At 40.2% G+C, this 20,768-nt stretch overlaps 1 protein-coding gene across 17 annotated transcripts in view; it reads right to left on the bottom strand.

Moving 5' to 3' along the window:
• The window catches only part of SMC1B (structural maintenance of chromosomes 1B), a 123,883-nt gene that overhangs the window by 102,950 nt on the left and 165 nt on the right, over positions 1 to 20,768 (bottom strand). For 10 of the 17 annotated variants that reach the window (XR_009757608.1, XR_009757609.1, XM_061582429.1 and 7 more), the window contains exons 1-7: positions 19,640 to 19,813; positions 17,762 to 17,897; positions 14,633 to 14,821; positions 13,471 to 13,583; positions 10,986 to 11,189; positions 7,652 to 7,890; positions 1,981 to 2,239 (exon numbers count right to left, since the gene is read on the bottom strand). Coding sequence is in view for 15 of the 17 variants with exons in the window: in XM_061582429.1 (XP_061438413.1) it covers positions 1,981 to 2,239; positions 7,652 to 7,890; positions 10,986 to 11,189; positions 13,471 to 13,583; positions 14,633 to 14,821; positions 17,762 to 17,897 (1,140 nt within the window). In the remaining 2 variants the exon portion in view is untranslated. The other 7 variants (XM_061582418.1, XM_061582420.1, XM_061582417.1 and 4 more) reach the window with 7 other exon arrangements.

Here is a 20,768-nt window from a genome sequence, read left to right on the forward strand (position 1 = left end):
GTATAAAATAAAAATGTAACACTATTGATGACACCAGAAACAAAAAAAACACATTAAATACTTTGTATACAAAAGATAATATGCACTGCAATCAGAAAAGAAAATGTTTCAAATCATTATTTTTTTAAAAAAACAGTAATTTATAGCTCCTAAGGCTGTAATCCTATACAACAAGGTTCACAAGATTTCACCAACTGGCAGCAGCAGTAAAAAGGGGAAAAATTCAAGTAGAGACAGCACTAGGATGCTGAGGGAAATGCATACTGCCCCCCCATCATCAGATCAATGATTTAATAGGCAAAGAGGGGCTGATAATTCCCCCTCCTCAGCTGATCTGCATGAATCAGCTGAGGAGGAGATGTTATGGATATTTTCACACTACCACAAGGGGATTTCCCCCCTTTTCTCCCCCCAAGCATGCCTTCTTATATATAGGCTTCCCCATTTCTATGATATCTTACCCCCATGACTTCTCAGTTGTATAGAGAATATAAGGCTGATTAGGGTTAAAAAATTAAGAGGTATGCTTGGAATATTTTGTCCTCCAAGATTCTGGGAAGTCTGCCAATGTTCCCTTGTGTAAGAAAATACAGATAAGAATGCTAGCTGCACAGCCTTATATGGCAATTCAGGAAACTAGCTAAACTACCGCAACTATTAAACTAAACTAGTTAACCAGTCCCACCTACAGATGACATGGCCTTCAGGCTGATGGCTTGATATGATAAAGTAGGTCACAGCTGTAAATCAAGGTCATAGCCTTGAACACTCCTATAAAAGGATATTTTATATAGCACCTATCAGTCTCTTGAGACTTGGTTGAAGACACACTGTGCTTGCTGTTCAAGGTCTGAGCCTCCCATATAGGGTGAGATAGTTCAATTACTTTCTGAATTGCATATAGCACACATAGAAATGTACTGAATATCAATGTAACTTGTTTGATTTACAAATATTGCCAGATACTATTAAGACCATTTATTGACTAGAACTATTATATGCTTGTATTTAGTCAGGACTTTAATAGTGACTTACTGATGTACTAATCCTGACCCATTAGCTAGGGTCAATATCTGCATTATTAATGAATGTGTTAAAGTGTAAGAAATCGATACCATGATACTTCTAAAGATACTCTGTTCTTGGCTCCCCATCATTGTATATTCTGAAACTTGTAAGTCCCAGGAATACTTGGGTGGGATCTGAATCTGCCTGTTCAGACGATTGCTGTCAGTAAGGGTGCAAGCTTAGGTAAGCACGGCATCTGATATATAAAGATTCTGAACAGCCAGTGGGCAAAGGGGTGAATGTGAGTCCTTGGGTTCTATGAATTCACATGAAAAAGACTGTTCCAAGTGGTTTCAGCCCCATCCCCAAATCCATCCTGGGACCTCATGGTGAGGACAGGTAAGAATACCATCAAGTGTTTGTAAAGTTGTGCCATGACCCTACTAAAAGTTCCAAATCAATTTAAAATGAGCTGTGTGCAAGATGTTACATAGAGCTGAATGGGAATAAATACTGAATGGGATTAAACAGGATACTTATATAGGATGGCAAAATAAGGTTAATGCAAATCAGCTTTTATTCTAGATGCATGAAGAAAAGGAAGAGAATGTGCAAGCCCAAGACTTGCAATCTACTTATTTTTATAACAAACCTCCATATCTGAACATAACCTTAGAATGACCAGCATAATATAACTTTATTAATCAATAAATTCAAAGCTATCATATAAAGACAGCCTATAAAATATATATTATAAATATTAAAATCTCTAAGTATTAGATAACTCCCTCCTTTATTTCTGTTGCTACACAACACAACTCCAAAAATGACTAAAAAAGAATTTAAATAAAAACAAAAAGCAAAACCCTAGCTCTCAATGTGTTACGTTCATGTCTGAAACTACCCAAAGCTAAAACTTGGACTTGTTTTTCCCAACGCATCTATCATTTTTTGGCTTTAAAATTTTTTTACCTGATTTTCCTCCAGCAAAACATCTCTCTCTCGGTGCAGTGTTTTCTCTTCAACCTTTTTTTCAAATACTCTCCATGCTTTATCAATATCCATCAGTTCTGTCTCTAGCTCTTTTTTGTTTTCCTCTTGCTTAGCCTGTTCTTTTATATGATCTCTTAATACTTTCTTAGCTGTATCTACTTTTTTAATTTGGTGAGAGGTCCTTTCTTTTGCTTTAATATATTGAGGCCTTTTTTGATTCAACACAACTTCCAGAGACCTAAAAAAGGGATATATTTTGAACTCTTAACAAAGTTCTTTTCAGGGAATTCAAGAAATAATTTTGAAAGGCTCCATATGTCATCAAACTTAAGTCATCAGCATGAGAAATGAACATTGGTTCACCTACTTTGAATGTGTCTTCCAGGTTGGCACAAGGAAATATCCCTTTAGTGGGATGCTTTGCATGATTTACCAAAAACAGGGATTTCAAGTAAGACCTTGTAGATTTCTATGAGCACATTCTACTCAAGCTCCTTCTTCAGCTTTGTCCATGACTAAGCTTAGAACAAAGAGTTTTTAGAAGTAATATATTAAGCATGATGAGCTAGGCCACAAACGGGTCAGGCCAGGGACGAGCAAGGAAGGTGAGGTACCATCTGCCTTGAAGGAGGCAATGATGAGTCCCCTCTTTAAGTGGACCACCCTGGACCCAGTAGCAAATAACTCCTTTTTGGGCAAGATGCTCAAGAAGGTGTGGTGGTCCAGCTTCAGGCATGCTTGAAAGAAATGGATTACTTGGATCTATTCCACTGGCTTCAGGCCTGGCCATGGCTCTTAAACCACCTACGTTGCCCTGGTTGATGACATTTGTTGGGAGAGAGATAGGGGGCAATGCGACCCTGTTTGTTCTCCATCTCTCAGTGGCTTTTAATACAATAGGATCCTTTTGGAACATCTCAGGGAGATGAATGGTTCCGCTTCTACCTCCAGAGCCGCTTCCAAAAATTAGTTATGTGAGGCTACTGTTTGGCACCAGGAGAGCTGTCCTGTGGTGTCCCTCAGGGTTCTTTCTTGTCCCCCATGCTATCTGAGATCTATATGAAGTCACTGGGAGCTGTCATTAGGAGATTTGGAGTGAAGTGTCACCAATAAGCAGATGACACCCAGCTCAATCTCTGTTAGACCAATGCTTAGAGGCAGTTATGGGCTGGATGTCCAGGAGGTGCGGACCGTCTTTTCTGGATAGGGTTGCACTCCTTTGGAAGTAGAGGTCTACAGTTTGGGGGTACTCCTAGATCCAATATTGTCACTGGAGGCTCAAGTAGCAATGGTGGCTAAGAGTGCTTTTTTCCAGCTCTGGCTGGTTCAGCAGCTACAAACCCTTTAGGACAGATGACTTGGCTACTGTACTCCATGCTCCGGTAACTTCCAGATTAGACTATTGCAATATGGTCTACATGGGGCTGCCCTCAATGATAACTTCAAAATGTCAATTTGTCCAAAATGCAGTGGCCAGATTACTGACTGGGGTTCCATTTAGATCTCATATAACCTGTTCAAAAAACATTTGCCCTGGTTGCCAGTTTTTCTGGGCCTAATTTAAGGTCTAAAAGATTAAATGACTTAGGTCCCAAATATATGAAAGACCTCCTCCTTCCCTACAGACACTTTTGGGTGTTCAGATCAGCAGAAGGGGCCCTTTCTTTATTCCAAAGCTTTTGGAATTTCAGCTTAGGTTTTTTATTTTCTATAATATGGATACCTAGAGTATGTGAATTTGAAGTGCTCAATTTGTCCTCTATTTGTTTCCCATCCTTCCTTTGTTGTCCATATTTTATTTTATTTAGATTGTAGCCTTTGGGGGCAGATATTTGTTTTTATAGTTTTATTTTATGTACAGTGCCATGTGCATTAGATGGTACTACATAAATAAATAGTAATAATGGTAATTCCGCTGCCCTCAGAAGCTCGGGCTGTGGCGAGGGAGAAGGCATTTTCTGTTGCAAACCCTAAGTTATGGAACTCTCTCCTTCTCTGTACGGTTTTCAGCAAATGCTGAAGACACAACACCTAAGACGTGTATTTTTAGAACCCAGCCTATTTTTGGTGATATTGGAGAAATGACCTTGGACCATCCTATTTTGAGATTGCATAAAGTATGAACTTCATTCAGAAAGGAAGTGAAAATAAAATAAATATTTTCCTGAGTATTTCTCATTATAATTGCTTTAATTTTTTTATATTGTATAGATATTACGTTAAGTATTGATATATATTGTTTCTTCCGTTCTGTGTTGTAAACCACCCTGGGGTCTCTTGTTGAAGGGTGGTATATAAATGGAATGGAATAAAATAAACAAATAAATCTACCAAAGTCATAATGCCATTATACAAATCTTGGGCGTAACTGCATTTGGAATACTGTGTGAAGTTCTGGCCACCTCACCTAAAAAAAGGTATTGTAAAGTTTGGGGCTTTTTAGTTTAGAGAAAAAGATAGTAAAAGGTGACATAATAGAAATGTATAAAATTATGCATGGCATGTAGAAAGTGGACAGAGGAAGTTTTTCTCTCTCTCTCATAACACTAGAACTCGTGGACATCCAATGAAAATGAATGCTCGAAAATTCAGGACAGACAGAAAACTTCTTCACACAGCATAGTTAATCTATGGAACTCACTCCCACAGAAAGCGGTAAAGGCCACCAGCTTGGATAGCTTTAAAAGACAATTAGACAAATACATGGAGAATAAGGCTATCAATGGCTACTAGCCATTATGGATATGCTCTACCTCCTTGGTTAACATAAAAACATAAGAAGAGCTCGCTGGATCAGGCCAGCGGACCATCTAGTCTAGTGTCCTGTTCTCACAACGGCCAACCAGATTACCACGGGAAGGCCCACAAGCAGGATCTGAGTGCAAGAGCACTCTCTCCTACTACTGGTTCTAGCAACTGGTATTCAGAAGTATACTGCCACTGAGTATGAGGCAGACCAAAGTCCTCTGATTCCTAACTGAGCAGAGCAGAGGGAACTGCCTCAGCTAGTCCAGATGATACAGACAGAGCTTGGAAAAATTACTTTTTTGAACTACAACTCCCATCAGCCCAATCCAGTGGCCATGCTGGCTGGGGCTGATGGGAGCTGTAGTTTAAAAAAGTAACTTTTCCAAGCTCTGGATACAGAAGTGAGCCAGCTCTCAGACAGCAAGTGAATAGGGAGAGCTAACAGGAGTTTGTCAGCAGAGGTTTAAGAAGAGCCAAAGGCAAAGAGGGGAGTGACCTAGAATAACCCCAGGAGACTATTCAGCTAGTTAGCTGGAAAGGCTGAAGGGCTCCATAGCAGCTTGAGCGGAAGGGGTGTGTCCTGATAGCAGTTATCAGGTCACATTCCTTCAATCAGCAGCTGAGTGCAACTAGCAGCAGCTGTATATATATTGTACAACACTGAAAAAACTGGGCATGTTTAGCCTTGGAGAAGAGAAGCCTGAGGGGAGAGATGATAGCACTCTTCAAGTTCATGAAAAGTTGTCACAGAGGAGGGCCAGGATCTCTTCTCTATCATTCCAGAGTTCAAGACACAGAATAATCGGCTCAAGTTTTCAAGTGAACATCAGGAAAAGTTCCTGTTAAAGCAGTATGACAATGGAACCAATTACCAAGGGAGGTGATGGGCTCTCTGACACTGTTCAGAGAATTCTTCTTCACACAGAAGGAATTCAAGAGGCAGCTGGGCAGCCGCCTGTTGAGTATACCTTAAGTTGGATTCTTGCATTGAGCAGGGGACTGGACTCGATGGCCTTATAGGCCCCTTCCAACTCTACCATTCTATGATTATATGGCCCGTAGCCTTTGATATCCTCTATGAATTTAAAATCCTCTTAAAGTCATCCAAGTTGGTGGCCATCTCTGCCTCCTCTGGGAGTTCCACAGCTTAACTATGCACTGTGTGAAGAAGCCCTGCCCTGAATCTTCCAGCATTCAGCTTCATTGAGTGTTCACAAGTTCTAGCACTATGAGAGGTAAACTTTTCTCTATCCACTTTCTCCATGCCATGCATGATTTTATGAACTTCTATCATATCACTTCTTACATTTTCTCTAAACTAAAAAACCTCAAATGCTGCAACCTTTCCTCATAGGGGAGTCGTTCCATCTCATTGATAATCTTGGTTGCTCTTTTTTTATCCTTTTCCAGCTCTACTCTACAATACCCTTTCTGAGGTGAGAACAGAACTGTACGCAGTATTCCAAATGTGGCCACACCATAGATTTATAAAATGGCATTATGAGAACAGCAGTTTTATTTGAAATACTTTTCCTAATGGTCCCTAATATGGAATTTGTTTTTTTCACAGGTGCCGCACACTGGATCAGCATCTTCTCTGAGCTATCCACTATGGCCCCAAGGTCTCATTTCTGGTCAGTCACTGCCAGCATGCTTCTGAATACCAGCTGCTGGGAACCATAGGAGGGGACAGTGCTGTTGTGCTCAGGTCATGCTTGTGGAAGTCACATAGGCATCTGGTTTGCCACTGGAGAACAGGATGCTGGGCTAGGGGAGCTATTGGCCTGATCCAGTAGACTTTTCTTGTGTTCTTATCCTGATGTGGTGGCAATCAGAAAAGTGACATTAAGTGACAGGATGTGGAAGAAAATAGTCTTGAGTAGATCAAACAGCAGAATCAATAGGAAAACATTACATGGCCAGTGGACCAAATAATGATGTTCCCCTGAGGATCTTTTTACCGTGTGGGTGGGAGCTCAAGAGGTTTAGCACCTAGTTGAGGTAGCACTGAGGAGAAAACTGTAGCTTGATACTTAAGGATATTGTGACTGAGGCCTTGGTCAAGGGCAAAAAGAAGCTGCATCTCTCCAGACATTCCAAGGTCATCCTGCTAACTTCAAATGGCTCTGGAAACAGAGGACAATCTGATGACAATATCATCTAAGTAGTGAAAGAGGTAGATCCTCTGAATATTAGAATATGCCACTAAGGTCACCATCAGTTCTGTGAATACTTGAGATACAGAGGCTAGAGTGAGGGGATCTACGGACTTATTCTGAAAAGTCAAAGAAATGATCATAGAATAGAATCATAGAGTTGGAAGGGGCCTTGCAGGCCATCGAGTCCAACCTCCTGCTCACAGCAGGAAATCCACAGCTAGAGCATCTCCCGCAGATAGCTGTCCAGCCTCTGCTTGAAGACATCCAGCGAAGGGGATCCCACCACCTCCCTAGGCAGTCGATGATCTTGGACCATCCTGGTTTGGTTGGGTTTGGAAACGTTATTCGCTGTTTTCTTATAGTGAGGGGCTGAGTTTGGTGGGAGGAGGGAGGACAACATCAGGTTTTTTTTAATGTTGTGAACTCTTCTGGGAGTTTAACTCATTAGTGATTTGAGCCAGTAAAGAGTCACTGAGGCTTTGCATAACCTTTTTGGTAAACAAGCAAGAAGGAAGAGAAAGATTAGAGTGATCTATCTCCAGAGCTGGCTGGATGACTCTGGAGAGCTGAAAAAGACTAAACAGAAGCATTCTCATCACAACTATTTCCCAGTGCCTCAGAGATAGGGAAACAAAGCTCTCTCATTCCAACAACACCCAACCACGTGTAGTGCAGCTTTCTGACAGAGATGGGTATAAAGCAAAAAGAGACACTTCCCTACCAAGATTAATTCATGCACTTACTTTATTTCCTTTTCAATTTGCTGCTGGTTTCTATTTAATACTCCAAGCATCTTTTTCTTGGCTTTCACTGCTTCTTCAGCATGCGAAACAGCAGTTTTCTTAGCACTAATATTTGTGTTTTTTGCAGCCAATTTATTGTTGATCAAGTTAATTTTTTGTTCATTGTGATATAGCTTGAATAACTGCAGCTGTCCTCTATATTCTCCTAGCTCTTCAAACAGCATCTGGTAATGTTCTGCCTATAAACAACCAAATTATAAGCAGTTTAACTGATGCTCAACAGCAACAGATAAAAGAATACCCCAAGCAAAAAACAGTTCCAAAAGGAGTCCATATTCATATAATACATATTAGTAATAATTTGGTATTTATAGCCAATATACAGTAGGGCCCTACTTACCGGCACTTCGCATTCCAGCGTTCTGCTAATGAGGTAGCAGGAAATTCCCCATTTTAAAGCCGTTTTTGCAATTTTGCAGCATTTTCGCACCATTTTCACGCGACGCGCCCCATTATAATCAATGGGGTTCCACTTTATGGCGATTTCCACTTTACAGCGGGGTCCTGGCCCCTAACCTGCCATATAAGAGGGGCCCTACTGTAGCTATAATATATATTCACTAATAGGCAAAACCCTTGCGGTTTAAGAACATACTTATAGGCAACAGATATTTCTATCTTCCCCTCCCCATCCCCTGTGGTCAGTTTCACCTATCTTAAGGTGAAGGGGAGTAAATCCCTCTGAACTCAATAAGCATGCAAATGATCGATCCATTCTCAGCAAACTTGCACAGGATCCCATTTCTTACCTCCCAGATTAAAAAGGAGAGAAATTCACTAATAGGCAATAAACCTTGCTGTTTAAGAACGTGCCTATAGCCAATAGATATTTCTATCAAACTTTAAAAAGCAGGGATATTGAGCAGCTATAGTGAATGCACCAGGGGAGCAGGAGACCTGATCTCCTCTCTGAGATATTGGGCTGCCCTACAAATTTGTCAAAATGCAAACACCATTTGGGTTGGTCTTTCACAGTCCAATCCACTTCCTGTGTAGCTTGGAAGAATTTGGTGACATGTGCCTCTGAGCATATGGTGAGTGGTGGCAACACCTGTTATCTCCAAAGATGGAGAATTACATTTTTTTATGTTTGTTGGTGTTCTTCTTACTTTGCATCTTTACTATCTTGCTACTGTTTCTACAGAGAATGTAACCTAGAAAATTATATTTGTCTCATTATTCATCTTAGAAATCTGTGTCAAATTTATTTTTATTAATTTCAAAGCCTTTTTATTGGTCAGTGTCATATGATGGTGAAGACAGCCTTTTGTGTTTCAAGCTGGAGCTTATGTTCTATTTCTATTTTGGGTGCATTAACAGTGGAATCTGAAACTGCAGTTTGATGTAAAATCAGACTGATCACGATATGTTGCTACTTAAGCAATGACTCTAGCTGTTGGAAAAAACAAATTTTGCCTGCCCAAGATGCATGTTTTCAGTCTGCTATGCTTAAACCACTCCACTTAAGGAAAGGTGGGCAGTCAATTAAAAACATGGAGCACACCTAAAATTTTGCTAGAATATATTTCACCTCCCACTGTTTTATCTTGTGCAAACTGAGACACTCCTGATGTCCACTGGAAACTATTCCACAGAATAGTTAGTGCCATTATTCCACAATTGTTTTTGGAGCTTTTTTTTAGTGTTACAAAGTGTTGCTATACTTCACATATTCACAGAAACAGAAGCAAAAGAGAATGATTTACTGTAAGAGACTTCACTAAAATCATGCTTAGGATTGGTGAAACTGACCACAGGGGAGGGGAAGAGGGGGATGGGAGCAGGCAGGAGAAGAGCAGAAAGGGCAGGTTTGATCATTTTTATGTTCATTCAGTTCAGTGGGATTTACTCCTGTGCAATCATGCTTAGGATCGGTAAAAACTGACCATGGGGAGGGAGGCCTGGAGTGGGCAGGGGAAGAGGAAGAGGGGAGGGGAGGAGGAAGGGAAGAGGAAGGGAGGAGAAGGGAAAGACAGGTCTGATCATTTGCATGCTTATTGAGTTCAGTGGGATTTACTCCTGTGCAATTATACTTAGGATAGGTAAAACTGACCGGGGGGGAGGAGAGAATAGAGGGAACAAGAAAGGGAGGGAGAGGAGAGGAGAAGGAGGGGTTTGGAAGGGGAAGGAGGTGATTGGAAGGGGAGGGGAGAGGGGTGAAGGAAGGAGGAGGGAAGGGGCAAAAGGGAGGTGATGGGAGGGAGGAGGAGGGCAGATTTGATCATTTGCATGCCTATTGAGTTCAGTGGGATTTATTCCTGTGCAATCATGCTTAGGATAGGTAAAACTGACTGAGGGGAGGGAGACAGCTGGAGTGGGCAGAGGAGGAGGAAGAAGAAAGAGGGAAAGAGGAGGGAGAGGAGAGGAGAAGGAAGAGAAAGACAGGTTTGACCATTTGCATGCTTATTGAGTTCAGTAGGATTTACTCCTGTGCAATCATGCTTAGGATAGGTGAAACTGAGCAGGAGGAGGAGGGCAGAGGGGAGGGGAAGGAGGGAATTGGAAGGGGGAGGAAAGGGATAGGAAGGGAGGGCAGGTTTGATCATTTGCATGTATTTTGGATTCAGTGGGATTTACTTATGTGCAATCATGCTTAGCATAGGTGAAACTGACCTGGGGGATGGGCAGGGAGGGGAGGAGGACAGGAAGGGGAGGGAGGGATGGAGAGGGACAGAGGAAGAGATTGGATGGGTGCACACTGGGCAGAGGGTTAGAATATTTAGTCCAATACTCTACTACACCAGGATTACCATTACTACAACTGTACACTCTTATCACTGGAGGAGCTAGTCAGATTGTACATATGAATATACAAATAATCACTGAGCTCCAGTAAATTACTACTTAAACTAAAACCATTTCCTACAGTGAGAAAATGTAAGTTGGTGCTCTGAAGCTCAGAAAATTTTGCAGTTATTTTCTCCTTTCATTTTTTTAAACATTCTGGCCAAGAGTAAGCACTGGCAGGCAATCCTTCCTATACTGCTGCTGCACAGAGTAGGCATAACCAAAATAAAGGAGTATCATTTATATAGTAGCTAGCACATTTTGGCACAATATTGTTGGTGTTTATGAGCAAAATCTCTACAATGGAAATTATAGAAAACATTGTTTTAGAATACACTGATTTAACCAATGACTTGCCCCTGAAAAGAATGAAAACTTGTTTTCACTTATTTTACATCTCACACTATCTAACAGCCAAAAACTTCTTACTAAACACACACAAAAAAATTAAGAATTAAGTGTTCTGTGCTGTTCTTTGAATTACTACCTCCTCCTTCTCCAATTTCGCACGTTTGCGCTCCGCTGCAACATTTTTCTTCTTGTTATAACTGAACTGTGCCTCTTCCTCTGCCTGTTGCATGTTTTTCTTCTTTTCTGCATAGTCAGCAGCAAACTCTCCTGAATTACTAATTTGTTCAAAAAGCTGAGTTCTTTCCTTGGGTTTCTTCATTGCAATTGTTTCAACTTCACCCTACAATAGGACAAACAGGATAATAAAACCACCAAAACTGAAGCAAAACTTTGCCACCAGCAACAAAAATGAGTTAGGAGTCAAAAATATAGGCTATGGTTGCACTTCTTACTAAGCCAGGGGTAGGGAAAAGATCGCGAGCTGGCTGGATCCCAATTTGCCCCACAAGCCATTTGACGGGGAGCAGGATTGCTTGCCTGTCAGCCTATTGCCATCGCATCTATGTCAGACGACTTCAAATAAACATTGTTATGCAGACGCAGCTTGAGCATGCCAGCAGAATATCTTTTGCATCATCGGCTTGAATTCAATTCAGACAAAGTATTGAGAGTGCACATCAAAAAGTCAGCATAGTTCAAAGGAAGAACATACTTCATGTGCACTCCCGATTCTCCCACACTAAACTATGGTTTAGTATGACATGCACAAGCAAGGACAAACCACAGTGAGTTTTGGGCTTGAGCACTTCTCCTCCTCCTCCGGTACAACTAGAAGAAATTCAGAAGTTTTTGCTTCTGCCATCCCTTAACTGAGTTTTGTCTTGTTGTATAACAAACTGTGATTAATACTATAGGCCCAAACTATGGCTTCTGACACTGGCTTACTGAAACTAACCAAAGTTAATGTTAACCATAATTCTATGCGGTTAAGCAGAGCTGTGGTTAAGCAGAAATAAAAGCTTCTGAACTTAATCTGTAATTAAGCCACAAAAGTTACTAGCCTATAAAAATGTTTATTTGCTTGCTGGGGGCTGACAGCAGCTTACTATATTTCTATGCTGAGCATGGATGAGGGGGCTTCCCTGCTCTGACCACGAGTTTGGTTTCTATGTTGGGTGCAGAGGAGGACAATTAGCCTGTTTAGTCATCTACATACAATTCCTTGTATGGCTACTGTACAAGTGCTAAAATACAAGACTGATACAGTACCTGCTTCAATTCATTGACCAGTGTGGTGCTTTAGGACACAGGATGTCACTGTATGGCCATTTTACTCCCCAGATTCTTCCAAGTCATGGTATGCTCTAGTTCAGTTGTTCCCAACCTGGGGGCTATGACCCCTGGGGCCCCCCCACAAAATAATTGGGGGGCCCACAAACAGTAAAGAAATGAATGTTTGTTTAAAAAAACCTTCCCTCCCTGGATGCTGTCTGCTCCCCACTGCCACTGCAGGTGACACCTAACCCTTGCTCCAAACAAGAGGAGAGGATTTTTGCTGAAACAGCAGATTATCTTTCAGGTGTGCTGAGGGCAGATGTCTGCCTATAAAACATGTGGCAGATGCCAAAGGAGGCTGTGGGTGAACCTACCAGGAAGAAGAGGGGATTCTATTGCCGACTCCCTTCTCCTTGCACTGCCACTGCTGACAACTTCCTTACTCAGAACAAGAAGAGAGGACTTTTCATGAAGTAAAAAGAAGCAAGGTTGCAAGGAAAGGCTGTTTCCCCCCCTCTTTCCTGGCAGCAGGCCTGCCTGCCTTTCTTGGCTCCTGTTTTACTGACACCTCCTTTTACAAAGTATTCTTATTTGCGAGGCAGCCCAGATCTTGCCTTCAGCCCAGAGCCAAGAAGCAGTGAGAAAGCACAGTATTTGCTCACCCTCCATTTCTGAGGCCAGGGGTGTATGTCAGTGTCCCTCCTTTCATCCACCTATACTCTACCCCCCAATCTCTCTCTCCAACATGCTTGAGGGCTTCTCCCCCCTCCCACATACCCAAATACATGCATGCCTGCAGACGCTTGCAGGAGGGGCAGGTGTGTTTGTGCACTGATCCATATTCTGCTTCGCTTTCATTTCCCAAGTGCACGCTAACCAAGTCATCAGTTCTGATGATCATCCCATATGGTTCCCCCCCTTTCCATTTTATCCTTACACAGACCCTGTGAGATAGGTCAGGCTGAGAGACTGTGTTTGGTCCAAGGTCACCCAGTGGGCTTCACGGCTGGGTGGGGATTTGAACATGGTTCTTAGTCCAACACTGTAACCCACTGGTTTTGGGAGACACGATTCTACATCTTCAGACGGGGGGGGGGAGATACCAATTTGATTGAATCTTTGCATTAAGAAAGCAATACCTCCGTGTCTGCAGGGAGCTTTTAATGGAAAGGGTATGTGGACATATGATTTTGCGACGCACCATTTTTTTCAATTAACAAACTAAAATGACAATTAGCATGGAGGGAGTCACAAAATTATTTGAGCTTACAAAAGGGGGTCCAATACTCATAAGGATTGGGAACCACTGCTCTAGTTCCCCAATATATTAAAACACAAACATTTACCTGAAAAACCAGGCAATTCCTTGCTCTAGCAATTATGCCGATTTCTTCAAGTTCTTTTGTATACATAGATCGGCTAACAGCAACATCATTCACAAGAAACTCAGATCCATTGCCTAATTTTGGAAGAAATGCAAAATATACAATTCATTCATTTTGAAAGAGATAATGAGTCCTCAAGCCATAGAAATAGTCCGGTGTCTGGGAGATTAATACCAAATACATTTTCATGGTAAAACATTAGCTCTAAAGACAGATTATTTGCAGTGTTCCCCACCCCCAATAATTACATTTTACAAATCAGGCCTCTCGATCATTATATTGTTACATGTGTCTGTTCCAACTCCTAACCTAAAGTATGCCTCCTATAGAGGAGTGAAACCTTTTGCTGAAAGCAATGAGCACTGCCTGGACATGTGCCTCAACAGTGTGTGTGTGTGTGTGCGCGTGTGTGCAAGCAATGAGCATTGCCTGTGCCTCAACAGTGTGCATGCAAGCAATAAACACTGCCTGGACATGTGCCTGAACAGAAAGAGAGGGTGTGAGTGTAAGTAAACCAACAATGTAGACCACACTAAAGCAAAGCATTCTTTTATTTATTGAAAAGAGAGAAAGAAATGAGACATAAAATCACTTATTTGGTGTATGGCACATGTGATTAATATTCCAACTTTTAACTCTAAGGTCAAGAGAAAATTAAAGGGGTGAAAGCTGCACTCCTAGAGATAACTCAAGGAAAAAAGACTAAATTACATACATCTGATGAACAGTAAATATCAAGTTTCATACTGTACATTATAATAAAATATTTTTTAAAGAATATTGGTGTACTTGGCAAAGAATTTGGAAAGTCATCAAATTTGCAAGATTTAATCACTGTGATAAGTTTGCTTTCTACTGTAAACACCACAGATCTCCCCCATTTGGCCCAAGAAGTCATAATAACTAATAACTGAGATATTCTATGACATACTTAAGCTCATCTGACAGTAGCATATGGTTATTAGTTATGACTTTATAGCTCACCTTTCTACAAAAGTACACAAGGTAGATTACACAAAATTGACACTGTGCAAAATAAAACAAATGTACAATCTAAAACATATTTTTAAAAGCTATTTTCCATACATATCACATATACAATATTTAGAAAAAGTCCACTCACCTCGAATAATTCTTGAAAATGTTTTATCTTCCCCATTTTCCTCGCTATACACCATTCTTACACTTCCAGTACATGAAACCGGCTTTCCTACATGTGCTCCATGTATCAATTCTTGAATGTGCTTCACTCTTAAATTAGATGTCTTTTCACCCATTACAAAACTAAGGGCATCCATTATATTCGATTTCCCTTCAATTGTATCAAAAATTAAAGTTGCACTTTTCAAATACAGATTAGATAATTACAAGTAGCTATATTTAATTTCACGTGTGACCTAAATGACTCTTAATTTAAAAATATTCTCTCTAAAGTAAGATATTCTCACTCATTGGCAGTGTCTTGACAGTGTGTATGTCTTATAGTCTCCAACTGATTTGCTGATTTTGTGGATGCAGACATCATCTATTCAAGACTCACAATTCAGGAGGGAAATGTAATTATTCTCAGATTACTTTCTATTCTCTTCCTTTAATATCTAAGGTTAGCTCTGCCTAAACTTGAAAATCCACTGCTCACTCTGTAGTGGTGATCCAACTTTTGAAAGAGCGGAAATACAGATTTGACTGCTTCTGTTTTATTTGCCTAGCTAAAGTGAAAGAAAAACAACAGCAAAGGCTTCCTGGACACATGATGATATGAAAGCTGAGTGCATATCAAAACCATTAACAATACTAAGTGCAACATGGACCACCATATCAAAAAAGCGTAAACTATTGTATGGTATGATAACCTTCTCACTAATTTTGATTTATACCAGGCAAACCATGAAGAATCATGACCCATGTATCACAACAAGTATGTTTTATCTCCCAGATATGTTAATGAATCCACAGTCATGATTCTTACATTAGATTATAAACAGGGCCAGCATAACTCCACAATTTAGCACACAATCCCATGCACATTTCACTGGGACTAAGCCATATTAAACTTAAATAAGATGTACTTTTGAGTAACAAATAGAAATAGGTTGAAACAGTTTTGCATTGTACTTTTATGAATAAAACCCACTAGCTAGTGGGTAGCACACAATCTATAAAACTCAGGGTTTCCCCCCCTTTATAATAGATTTTTAGCCCTTACAGAGATTATTCAAATAAGGGGTTAGTTTCTGAAATTGTGTCTAACACAGCAATTCCCAAACAATATGAGGCACCATTCTGGTGCAAGCAACAGCACCCATGATGCTGGAGGTGACATGCCAGTGAGCCCACCAGTACTTGCTACGACATGGAAATCTTTGACAAATATTTACACTCAAAAATCCACAATATATGAGAGACTGCTCTTTCTGCTCAGTTCCTACATACACTGGCTTGCTCTCCTACATTAAACACTCTTCCTTAAACATGACTATATTTCATTAGATGCCAGGATTGGACACTGACCCTCTCTTTCGTTGTCTTCTCTCTGTACGCAAGCACAGTGGTGGCTGCTATAGGTACCTTTTCCCGTAGATGGGAATGGCTGATGGGGGGGATGCCAGCATCATTTCGGAGCCCACTCCAAAATGTAGCACTGTCTCTTTTAGATGTGGCAGCCATTTTGTGTTATACCCCATCTCCACAGCAACCATTATGTGTTATCCCTCATAGCAGCCATTTTGTGATTGCTCCCCTCAAAATTTCCAAAAAAAGTTGGTGAATCTTAAAGAATGCCATGCAAAACAGCTTCACTACACAGACAGACCTGTCCTTTAGTTGAGGGGCTTGCATGTTTCATTATTATTGTAGGTTCTTCTCTTTCCCATCAGTAGCGTTAAGAGTACAATATAGGATATATTTCGATATATATATCCTATTTTGGAAATTTATAGGGCAGTCACCCGATTCGTTTTAATCAAATCTGCACAAAAGTAAAGATCATAGTTCTAAAGAAACAAATGATGCTTTCTTTATTTTACTATAATGCATACACACCTGCCACAGCAGGCCCTGTCTCAGAAAAGGCTTTCCCTTACGTGTAAGATACGGGGATTGTCTCTTCTAAGACATTGCCTAAAGCACACACTTTTAAAAAAGTAATTAAAAATAGTTACAATTAAAGACCTGGTGACCAATTCATTTGGCCAATATTTTAAAACAAAAGTTTTTAATTCCATAACCTGATAAAGTAAACTTGTCCTTCTCAAATGTTTTGAAATGAAACCTGCCTATAAACTTACTCAACTGTAAATTAACTCTACCTTAAACTCTACTTTCCCCCATAACAGAAGATTATCACAGCAGTTAACACTGAACAAGTTTATATTTTACTTTTCATTTTTAATATTAATTTAAGTAGCAAAGATAGCTTGTATATACTTAAATAGAATTTAAGCATGACATAAGAGGGAGGGGAGAAAGTAACTGGCATAGAGAAGTAACAGCGTACTATAGCTCTGATGAAATAAAGAAAATAGGCTCTGCACTGTGCCATGTACCAAGGAACATGTCAAGACCTGCCTAGTTGAGATCTGAACTAAATATTGCACAGACTAATCAAGTAGGTATATTATAAATAGAGAATTTTACCATATTAGGGGTGAGAATGGAAAAATCTGACATAAAATCCCCTCAGAACTATTCCATTATTCTAAAGCTGCAAGTTAAGAGAGAGGCTTTAAAGTTTTAAAACAATAATAAATAACGACTTTAAGGATACAATCGTATACCCACGTAACTTGGGGTAAACTCTGCTGAACCCAACAGGACTTATGTCCAAGTAAATATGTACAGGATTATGCTGTTAGGATCTAGTTTTCAAAGGCATTACTTCAAACACCAAAAGAATTTTAAAGGCTCAATATTTTCATCAGGTTTTAGCAAAAATAATTGTTCCACAAATTGAGGAACTTTCATGAAACTCCTCAGAGGTGAGTTAATTGAGATTAGTTTACAAGGGGCTATCTGTACAAGTTAATCAATCTGGGTAGGTAAATTCTAACCAATGAACTTTATTTTATTTATTAAAACCTTTTGTTAGCTGCCTTTCAGCACTCAAAGTGGCATGAAGATAAATAAAATGCATTCAACAAACCAGCAAACCAGTAATAATGCAACCAGATCTTGTTTGGTGCATCAAATAACAGAAAACACACAGGAAAAAGAAAAACTCTTAGCAATTATGTGGAGATAATAGGACAGAGACCTAAGGTTAACTGTTCCCAAGTGTTACCTGAACCATTAGGACCAATGACACAGGTGAATTTCTTGAATGGTCCTATGCATTGTTTTCCTTGCCAAGATTTGAAATTTTCCACGATTAAAAGCTTTAAGTATCCCATCTGTTGATGGCAGGGAAAAACAGGAAGGGAGAAGAAAGAAAACTACATAATTAATACAAAGGAGTGGAAGAAAAGGGTATTTTTGAAAGATAAACTATGGGTAATTGCCCCTTATTATTCAGAAGCAGCTTAAAATCATTTTAAGTAATAATCACATTTTGCAACACTTGAATTTAGTTCTGCCTTTTCCTACCCAATAGATTTTAAAATGTTTTATTTTATTTATTAAAACCATCTATTAGCCGCCTTTCACCATTCAGTGGCATACAATAAATAACACACATTCAACAAACTAGCAAAATCAGAAAAAAATGCAACCATATAGGCTGAAATGGATCTTGTTTGGTGCTTTTCAGCAGAAAATACTCTAATACCATAACTACTAATGATGTAACCTATCTCCACTTACCTGGGAATAAGCCCCCCTGAATTCAATAGGATATATTTCTGAACAAACATACTTAGGATTCCACTATAAGGCCACATTCACACTGTACATTTATTCCACTATTATTCCACTTTAAAGTCATGGTTTTCCCCAAAGAATCCTGGGAAGTGTAGTTTGCAAAGGAAGCCGAGAGTCCCTAGGAGAGCCCTGTTCTCCTCACAGAGCTACAATTCCCTAAGTGATTTAACAGTCAGTCCTTCTTTCCAGTGAACTCTGGGAATTGCAAGTCTGTAAGGGGATTACAGTAGGGCCCCACTCATAAGGAGGGTTACACTCCGGACCCCCGCTATAAAGCAAAAACCGCTGTAAAGCAGAACCCAGTGAATAGAATGGCGCACAATGCCCCAAAACCAACGTAAAAGCAGAACAAGCACTGTATGAGTGGGACTTTAGTCTAATTGCATCTAATTGAGACAGCTGTATTAGCGAATCGCTGTAAAGCAAAGCGCCGTAAAGCGGGGCCCTACTGTATGGCTTTCCTAACAACTATCAAGCACCCTTCACAAGCTACACTTCCCAGAATTCTTTGGGGAAAACCATGACTGTTTAAAGAATAATAATATTGGAATAAATGTACAGTGTGAATGTGGCCTCGTGGCCAACTACAGAATCCAAAGACCCTCCACGTAACAGCCACATAAGAACATTACTGGATCAAATTGTTCCATGCAAGTCCAGCATCCCATTTACAACTGCAGCCAGACGGAGATGACTAGTGTGCTCATAAATAGGGCATGAAGGCAACTGTCTTCTCCCATTGACTTGCCCCTGCATTGAAAGGAAAACTGCCTCATCCGAACACAGCGATTCTATGATAGCTACATATACTCTCTACGAATTTTTGTCTCCTTTCAAAACTCTAGTGCAATCCTAACCTACACAGTAGCCCTTTTGATTCAGTAAGACTCCCAGGTAAATGGAGTTAATATCAGAGCCAAGGTAATTAATATATTGGTAAATAACATTTTTTAAATATAATATTGAACTATATTTATATTGCCAAAGTAGTTAATAAAATAAGTGACAAATAATATTTTTACAATATTTCTTTTTCCTATGCTTTTAATTCTGATCGACATACATTCTGTCTGAGAGAAAAAGGCCTTATTCCTCCCTCCTTTTTTTTTTGCAAATAAATAGATATAACAAAATACAAAATCCAGGTGGCGCTAATATGTTAAAAGTGACATTTAAAGAAACTAGATACTACTTAAATTACGACAAAATCGAATATTAATATGTCAAGGAACAAAAAGTAATGTACATTTTTAAATTTTAAAAAATCTGACAGGACCTTTATACTGATTCTTATATATACTGCATATATGCCGTACACCGAAGCACGGCAAGCGCTAACCCTGCACGCCAAAGGCCACCAATTCGATTTCCTCGCGCGAGATTAAAGGAGTTCTCGCAAGAGCCCGAAATGAGGTGGGTGATTAAAGGCAGCGCACGAAGTTTGGCGCGCTTATTCGGGGGAGGGATGAACTTAGTTGGAGTACCGAGCTTTACTAGTCAAAATGGAATTGTTTAATAGCGTCCATTTTGAGAGCAAATGTCCATGTCAGCAATTCAGTTCCATTAAGTGGGCAGACGACGGAATTTTGGCACCTGCTAAAGTTCCCTCTTTCGAACAGCTGTTAGAAGATACTGAACACATAAAGCCCAGTTCTAACTAAATTTATTGGGAACGGTTCTGTTTTTTTCTATCCCCACCCTACGGAATTAAGTGGTATTTACTTCCGAGTAAAGCGTAATTAGTATTGTAGCCTTAACAGCGTAGTCCTGCGCGTAGGACGATCAGATGCAAAGTACCGGCGCACCTGCCGAAACACCCTCTTCGGTACAGCTAATAAAGGCAGAGGACCCTTCTCCCTATTTGCATCCAAGGCTTTGATCCTAAACTTATTTCCTATGAGTAATTTCCATTCAGCTCAGTGAAACTTATTTCTTAGTAGACGAGTGCACTACAAATTATTTTATTTAACAGATTAGCAGCGCAACCCTGTGCATGGTAATCAAAAGCAAATCACACTGATTTCGGTGGAACTAACTCAGGTTAACTGATAGAACAGAGCCTAGACGTTCAGGCTGCAATCCTACAACCGGAGCCTGTAGAACTGCGCTGTGGCAGCCACTTCATCCAGATGGCACGAGGGACGTTGGTTATTGCTAGGTCTTAATGTGGTCGCATTTCAAATTCCTCCAACTCCGTTAGACAAAGCCCTGTACATGTAGCCCCAACATCATAAACGAAAACAAAAATGATGCACAGCTTGAACGTTCGGCAAAAATGGGAAGCATGATCGACCCCACGCATTGGCTGTAATTATCTCACGGCGGGGGCGAGTAGCGACGCTCTAGCCGTGGCATGTCTATGGTGAAATACTTCTGTGATTTTTTTCCCAGGTAAAAAGCGGAAA

Source organism: Rhineura floridana, chromosome 8 (genome assembly GCF_030035675.1).
Source record: "Rhineura floridana isolate rRhiFlo1 chromosome 8, rRhiFlo1.hap2, whole genome shotgun sequence".
NCBI classification, from domain to species: domain Eukaryota; kingdom Metazoa; phylum Chordata; class Lepidosauria; order Squamata; family Rhineuridae; genus Rhineura; species Rhineura floridana.